Source organism: Eimeria tenella, genomic scaffold (genome assembly GCF_000499545.2).
Source record: "Eimeria tenella Houghton genomic scaffold, Eth_scaff104, whole genome shotgun sequence".
In the NCBI taxonomy this organism is placed as follows: domain Eukaryota; phylum Apicomplexa; class Conoidasida; order Eucoccidiorida; family Eimeriidae; genus Eimeria; species Eimeria tenella.
In genome coordinates, this window is record NW_013541466.1 from 100,805 (window position 1) to 108,250 (window position 7,446).

At 61.1% G+C, this 7,446-nt stretch overlaps 3 protein-coding genes across 3 annotated transcripts in view; 1 reads left to right on the plus strand and 2 right to left on the minus strand.

Annotated features, from left to right (window-relative positions):
- ETH_00032975 (uncharacterized protein) overlaps positions 1-1,223 on the minus strand; it is a gene marked incomplete at both ends in the record, with an annotated part of 6,362 nt that extends 5,139 nt beyond the window's left edge. The window contains one exon of the mRNA XM_013372708.1: positions 80-1,223. Within this exon, the coding sequence (XP_013228162.1) occupies positions 80-1,223 (1,144 nt within the window). The remainder of the gene's footprint in view (positions 1-79) is intronic.
- A 612-nt stretch (positions 1,224-1,835) lies between these two features.
- On the plus strand, positions 1,836-4,676 carry ETH_00032980 (uncharacterized protein; the record flags this gene model as incomplete). The annotated part of the gene is made up of 1 exon (XM_013372709.1): positions 1,836-4,676. The coding sequence occupies one exon, from the start codon at positions 1,836-1,838 to the stop codon at positions 4,674-4,676; it is 2,841 nt and encodes a 946-aa protein (XP_013228163.1).
- Positions 4,677-6,095: 1,419 nt separating this feature from the next.
- On the minus strand, positions 6,096-6,765 carry ETH_00032985 (60S ribosomal protein L7a, putative; the record flags this gene model as incomplete). Its single annotated transcript, XM_013372710.1, has 3 exons — positions 6,096-6,254; positions 6,411-6,514; positions 6,639-6,765. 3 exons carry the CDS (start codon positions 6,763-6,765, stop codon positions 6,096-6,098), a joined length of 390 nt encoding a protein of 129 aa, XP_013228164.1.
- Between the last annotated feature and the right edge of the window lie 681 nt (positions 6,766-7,446).

Here is a 7,446-nt window from a genome sequence, read left to right on the forward strand (position 1 = left end):
CTGCTGCTGCTGCTGCTGCTGCTGCTGCTAGAGGGGCCTCTTATCTCCCCTGGTTCCTGCTCATCGTCTGTGGCCTCACGCTGCGCTGTTTCTGCACAGCTGCCCATGGGTTCTTTGCTGCTGGGAGACGGTGCAGCAGCAGCAGCCGCAGCAGCAGCAGCGGGAGCAGCAGCAGGGTAGGCCGCGCGACACAGCCAGGGAGGGCGGGCAGCGCAGCAGCTGCCGCTGCTGCTGCAGCAGCTGCCTCGTGCCCACAGCAGCGCCAACTCCACTATCTTTTCCTGCAGCGGCTGCATTGCTGCTGCTTCTGCATGCGGCTTGGGGGCCCCCTGGAGGCCCCTGAAGGAAGACGGGGGCCCCTCTTGCTTCCAAATGACAATTTTGCCTTTTGCGTCTCCACTCACGCACAGCAGCCACAGGCGGCTCTCTGCTGCTGCTGTTGTTGCTGCTGCTGCTGCTGCGGGGGTGCAGCAGGCAGGCTGCAGACACCCGCAGCAAGCTGCCAATGCCTCAGGGTCCCCCACGTGCTGCCGGTGCGACGAGACTGCAGCAGCACGGGGCATCTGCCCAGATATACGCTGCTGCTGCTGCTGCTGCTGTTGCTGCTGCTGACAGCTGACTTGCAGCAGCTCGATTTGCTGCTGCTGCAGCCGCCACAGCCGCACCGTGCGGTCTCCATGGGCGCTGAAGAAGAGAGAGCCTAGGATCTCAAACGTGGGGCAGACCTTCTTTTGCCGTATCCCGCTGCTGCTGCTGCTGCTGCTGTTGCTGCTGCTGCTGGTGGCTGGGCTAGCAGCAGCAGCAGCTGCTGCTGCCGTTAAAGCCCATGAGACTGCCAGAGGCTTGGCCTTGGTGCCGCAGTCCAGCAGCGACAGCGGAGAGCCAGAGCGCAGCTGCAGCAGCAGCAGCAGAGACTTTGTTACTAAGAGGCAGTCCCCTGTTAAGGGGCTGCTGCTGCAGCTGCTGCTGCAGTGCCAGCGCGTGGAGGCTGGCAGCACGCACTGGAGGGCTCCTGCTGAGGAGACGATTTGCTGCTGCTGCTCGTTTGGGTCCAGCTGCTGCTGCTGGTCTCCCTGCTGCTGCTGTTGCTTCTGCTGCTGGGCTTCTTGCTGCTGCTGCTGCTGCTGCAGAATCCGCCGCAGCAGATCTTGCTGCTCCCGCAGCAGCTCCAGCTCAGCGTCCTCAGCCTGCTGCTGCAGGGCCTCATCTGCATGCGAGCCCATGGCTAATGGGGGGCCCTGGAGGCTCCTCTCTGTGTGTCAGCACCAGCAGGTCGACTGGCCGAGCTGCTGCTGCTGTTGCTGCTGCTGCTGCACACAGCTTCTAAATTGCAATACACCGGCTTACTCCAGACCCTCTTAAAAAGCCTCATGGGCTGGGCAAACAGGAAGGAAGACAGATGGGCACATTGCAGGGACTGTGGATCGAGCTGCAGCAGCCGAAGCTGCTGCTGCTGCTGCTGCTGCTGCTGCCTCAATGGGGGCCGTGGGGCCCCCAGGCGCCAACGAGCTTCCAACCGCGATGTGTTTTGGCTTGCTTTTGTTTTTTATTTGAACTTCGGGAGACACGTTCAGCGGCAGCACCACAAGCAGCAGCAGCAGCAGCAGCAGCAGCTGGACGCCTCCTACCGATCCCCGCAGCAACCGCCCCTGTTCCCCACCCCCCAGCCCCACACATTTCCTTGTCGCTTCATTGCCATTGGCGGCCAGCAGAGGCCAAAGTAGAAGCTGAGGGAGCCGAAGCAGCAGCAGCAGGAACGCTGCAGCAGCAGCCGCAGCAGCAGCCGCAGCAGCAGCCGCAGCCGCGCCGATCCCCTTCTGCTATCTCCCAGTCTCATGGCTCAGCCGCAGCTCGAAACCCCTGCTGCTGCAGCAGCAGCAGCAGATAATCAAGAACAGGCCTTGCAGCGGCAAGCTGCCGCTGAAATTGCTGCCATCGCAGCAGGGAACGGCCCGCTGCTGCAGCAGAGGGATTTGGAGCTGCTGCAGCAGCTGCCGATAACGGAGGGGCTGCAGCAGCTGCTGCTGCAGCGGCAGCCGCTGTTTGAGGCAGCAGCAGCAGCGGAGGACGCGCTCGCGGTGGGCCGTGGCGAAGCGGCGCAGCAGCTTGCTGGCAGCAGCAGCAGCAGTTGCGGCAGCAGCAACAGCAGCAGCAGCAACAGGAAATGGGGCATTTGGAGCATTCCAAGGGCACTGTCCGCTGGCCTTAAACAGGTCGGCGCGCTGCTGCGCCTGACTCACAGCTGCGGAGCAGCAACGCCAGCAGCAGCAGCAGCAGCAGCAGCAGCAGAAGAGGCCCTGCCGTGGACCCCCCGGACAGGGTTGCTGCTGGGGTGTACAGACACTCCAACGTTCAGCCTTCGCATGGAGCGCTGCATGCCGCAGCATTTGCTGCCTCCTCAGCTGCGGGCGCTGCAGCAGCAGCCGGTGCTGCTTGCTGCAGCAGCAGGGGACTTCTCGGTGCTGCTGCCGCTGTTCAGCGCGTGGTGGCAGGCGTGGGAGCAGCAGCAGCAGCAGCAGCAGCAGCACTGCCCCTGCAGCCTGAAGCGAGCAGCAGCAGAAGAGACCCCTGGCTCCGACAGCACGGCGCCGTCTCTGGACTACAGCCCCAGCAGCAGCAGCCCCAGCAGCAGCCGCTGCGACCGCAGCAGCAGCAGCAGCAGCAGCAGCGTGCTGCCGCCGCAGCCCGTGGCGGACTTTGAAAACTTGCTGCTGAACTTGAGCTGCAGGGCCGAGGGGACCCCACAAGCTTTGTCTGCTGCTCTTTCTGTGTCTCTCTTTTCTGCTGCTGGCCGCATTTCTTTGTCGCTGCAGCAGCTGGCGCAGCTTGCTGCGCTGTCGCAGTGCCACATGCTGACTGCGCCCGTCCACCACGTGCAGCAGCAGCAGCAGCAGCAGCAGCAGCAGCACGGGCGGAAGGCGCAGCGGAAGGCGGCTGCACTGGCGCTGAAGGCCCTCGTGGGGCTGCTTGCAGCAGTGGTCGAAGAGGCGCAGCAGCAGCAGCGGCGGCTGAGCTGCTGCTGCAGCAGAGACAGCAGCAACAGCAGCAGCAGCAGCAGCAAGGAGGTCTGCCGCTGCAGTGGGCCCTGCTGCCCGCGCGCCCCGCCCTCCGTCTACGCGCTGCGGCAGCACCAGCTGCTGCTGCAGCAGCAGCTGCTGCAGCAGCGAGTACCCTGCGTGGTTGTGCCGCACGTGGTGGCGCAGCTGCAATGTACAGAAAACAAAGATGTTATTCGTGCTGCTGCTGCTGCGCTGCAGCAAGTTGCTGCTGCTGCTCCCAGGGGCCTCCTGGGGGCTGTGCAGCTTTCCGGGGCCTGCGAAGCAGCGCGGCCGCTGGCGCAGCGGCGGCAGCTGCTGGCAGCGGCAGCGCAGCAGCTCACTGCAGCAGCAGCAGCAGCAGGCCCCGAGCGGCCGCTGCTGCGGGTAGTGACTGTGCATGCAGAAGCAGGGCCCCTCGAGCTGCTGCATGCGCTGCTGCTGGGCGCAGATGTTGTGGAGGGAGGTGCAGCAGCAAGTGGCAGCAGCGCAGCAGCAGGAGTGGCCTGGAGCTTTGGGCTTCCCTCGCCAGCGGAGCTCGCTGCTGCTGCAGCAGAACAGCAGCAGCAGCAGCAGCAGGGGGCTGCGGAGGACGCTCGTGCTGCGCTGCTGCTGCTGGAGCAGTGGCCGCAGCAGCAACTCAAAATGCACCGGCAGCTAAATTTGCTGTCGCCGCGTTATGCTGAAGACACGCGCTGCATAGATGGCCGCCCCAGCCGCAGCAGCAAGACCCCCGCGGACGCAGCAGCAGCAGCAGCAGCAGCAGCAGCAGCAGCAGCAGCGGCTTCAGTCGCGGGAGACGCAGAAGACATGGACACAGACGAGACGCAGCAGCAGCAGCAGCTGCTGCTGCAGCAGGAGCAGCAGGAAGAAGAGGACGGCTTTTTGGGCTTTGCTTCTGCCGTTAGGGACAGCCGCTGCTACCTGCACCATTTGCTGCTGCAGCACGAGATGAACGGCCCCGCGCTGCTGCAGCAGCACAACATGGAGTGCTGCTTGGCTTTTGCTGCTGCAGTCCGTAGCAGCATCAAAAGCCGCACTCTTGCTGCTTTCGTTCGCTGCTTCCTTCGGGACCAGACTCTCAGCGAGGAGCAGTATGCTGCTGAGTTTGCTGCTGCTGCTCCTGCTGCTGCTGCGCCTGCTGCTGCTGCTGCTGCTGCAGAGCCCTTCAGCAAACAGCCGCTCATAGAAGAGGAGCAGCAGCACGCGAAAGAGGAGCAGCAGGAGCAGCAACACCCTCAGCAGCAGCCGGACGAGCAGCAGCAAGAGCAGCAGCAGCAAAAGGAGGAGCAGCAGCAAAAGAAGGAGCAGCAGTCACAGGAAGCAGAACAGCAGCAAACTGAGGAGCACGGGACATCTGATTCCGCAGCAGCAGCTCAAGAGGCCGCAAGTGCAGAAAATGCAGCAGCAGCAGCAGCAAACGAAGGACCCAAAGGCGTTCGCCGCAGCAACAGCCGCAGCAGCAGCAGCAGCAGCAGCGCAGAAGCGGATGCCTCGGCAGCCGCAGCGAAGCGCCCGCGGGGACGGCCGCGCCGCAGCAACAGCAGCGCAGCAAGCGACAGCAGCAGCAGCAGCGCAGCAGGCGACAGCAGCAGCAACGCGGCTGCACCGGCACATAAGAGGCGCCGCATGCAGAACTGAGCGCAGCAGAAGCAGAAGCAGCAGCAGCAGCCGCTGCTGCTGCTGCCCAGGAGGGACGCGCAGCAGCGGCGGCACGAGCTGCTGCTCCATAGGAGGGACGAGCAGCAGCAGCACCTGCTGCAGCTGCCACGACGCAGCAGCAGCAGCAGCAGCTGCTGCTGCTGTTGCTGCTGCTGCTGCTGCTGCTGCCACACACAAAGTTTGCCATCCTAATTAATGCCTTATTTGTACGCACCGAAGCTAAGAGAAGGGCCTCAAGGGGCTACCTTGCTGCGCTGCAGCAGAGGGTCGGCAGCAGCAGTTTGCTGCTGCTGCTGCAGCAGCCTACTTGTTGCGCCACGCTGCTGCAGCTGCTGCAGCTGCTGCAGCTAGCCGCTGCTGCTGCTTCGACACTGATGAGCCTGCTGCAGCAGCAGCAGCAGCATCTGGTGCTTCAGCAGCAGCAGCAGGCACTAGTGGCATGGGTGCAACTGCACCCCAATGGACTCAGCAGCAACCCTAGACCCCCTAAACCCTAAACCCTAAACCCTCGATTTCAATCGGGGAAAGGAGACTGTCTTTGGCTTCAGCAGACCAAACCCTAAACACTTAACGCTACAGTAAACCCTAAACCCTAAACCCTAGAGCGTTAGACTAAACCCTAGTGAGTGTTTCTAAACCCTAAGGAGTACGGAGTAGACCCTAAACCCTAGAAATTAAACTCTAGACCCTAAATGGTAAAACCCCAGGCTGTAAACCCTAAACCCTAGGTTGTAAACCCTAAACCCTAGAGAGTGTAAACCCTTATTTGAACTCCAACCCCTAGATGGCCACGCCCTAGAGAGTATACAGTAGACCGTAAACCCTAAACCCTAGACGGTAACCTCCAAACCTTAAGCCCTGGAGGGGAAACCCTAAACCCTAAACCCTGCAGGACAAACCCTCAACCCTAAACCCTAAACCCTGGAGCACAACCCCTATGGATATCGACAGCCTCTGACGAGATAAGACAAAAGCTTTTGAGTTTTGGCTCCTCCAAATCAAATGAGTTGCTGCTGCTGCTGCTGCTGCAGCAGCAGCCCAAAGAGAGACAATACCTTTGCTGCATCTGCTGTCCTGCAGCGGGTGCCCACGTTTGCTACTGCAGCTGCAGCAGCAGCAGCTGTAGCAAATGCAGCAGCAGCCGCTGCAGCAGATGCTGCAGCACAGGGCCGCAGTTCCTCCCTCGAATAGCAAACATTCTCGAGCAGCAGCAGCAGCAGCAGCTGCTGCTGCTGCTGCCGCTGCTCCCCAGCCGCCTGCGCTGCACGGCTGCAGCCGCACCTGCAGCAACCGCAGCAGCAACCGCAGCCACCGCCGCCGCCGCGGCCACTGCAGCAGCAGCTGCTGCACCCGCCGCATCCACTGCAGCAGCAGCAGCAGCAGCAGCAGCAGCAGCGTTTAGATGAGCATGGCTTCGATGCTGTTTTTGAGTGAGGCGATTTGGGGGTTTAAAGCGCTGCCGTCTTTGCTGGTGATGCAGCAGGCGATTACTGGCCGCGAAACCCCGCAGGCGCGGCCCAGGGCTATTTTCGACTCCACAAACACGTACGGCACATTCTGCAGCAGCAGCAGCAGCAGCAGCAGCAGCAGCAGCAGCAGCGAAGGCGGGGGTGGGGTGGGTGCGAGGGGCGGCGGCGGCAGGGCGGGAGAGCGGCAGCGGCAGCAGCGGCAGCAGCGGCAGCGGCGGCAGCAGCAGCAGCAGCAGCAGCATACCTTGTCTTCACAGACCAGAGGAAGGTGCAGCAAAATCTCCAGGGGCTCCGCGTCCGCAGCAAGAACCACCAGCTCCGCAATACCTCTGTTGAGGCCCTTAGTTGCTGCGCAGCCGCCCACAGCAGCAGCAGCAGCACGCACCTCCGTCCCCGCTGCTGCTGGCGCTGCCGCTGCTGCTGCTGCTGCAGCAGCAGCAGCAAAGCTAGAAAGACGCAGACCAAATCTTACCTTCGTTGGCGCCCTTCTTTAGCTGCTTGTAGCTGCAGGCTTGCTGCACTGTGTCTAGTATGGAGTTCGTGAGCTCGGAGGAGGCGAGGGGGTAGGCTTTGGGATTAACTTCCTTTTCAGTAGCCATTTTACTGAAAAGAATTAATAAAATAAATAAAATAATAAAAGAAGCAAAAGAAGTGGAGGCAGGAGGAGAAAAGGCTTCGCGGGAGCAGAAGCTGCGGGAGAGCAGCAGCAGCAGCAGCAGCAGCTGTGGGGAAGCAGTGGGAAAACGGCGCTCTAAGCAGGGCAGCAGACTGCCGCTGTTTTCATTGCGTCTTCTTTGCCCCTAAATGTATTTATTTAAAGCTTTTGAGCCTTTGCAAAAGACAAACAAAAGCCAATTCCTGCGTGGGGCTCCAGCCAGCAGCCCCATGGGGCCCCGCGGCTTGCTGCTGCTGCAGCCGCAGCCCCAGCCGCTGCTGCTGCGGGGGAGCTTCTGCTGGAGTTCGTCCCAAGAAATGCACCTTTTAAAGGATTAAAATTCAAAAATAAGATTTTAAAAACAAAGAAAGAAGGCAAAGACAAAAGAAGCTCGCGGGGGGCTTCGCGGAAAATAGCCTGACTCCGCCGCAGGTTTCGCTCCCGCTGTGGGATCCTTATAAAGTTCGCGGCACTTTATAAGGATCTAAATTCAACATTTCTTTCTTATTTATTTACCGTTTGTTTATTTTTCTTTTTTAAAAGATATAAAGCAAAGAAGTCCACTTCTAAGGGCTTTTTATCGCTGCATCTTGCTTGGGGGGTTCGGCGCAGCCGGCGCAGCCGA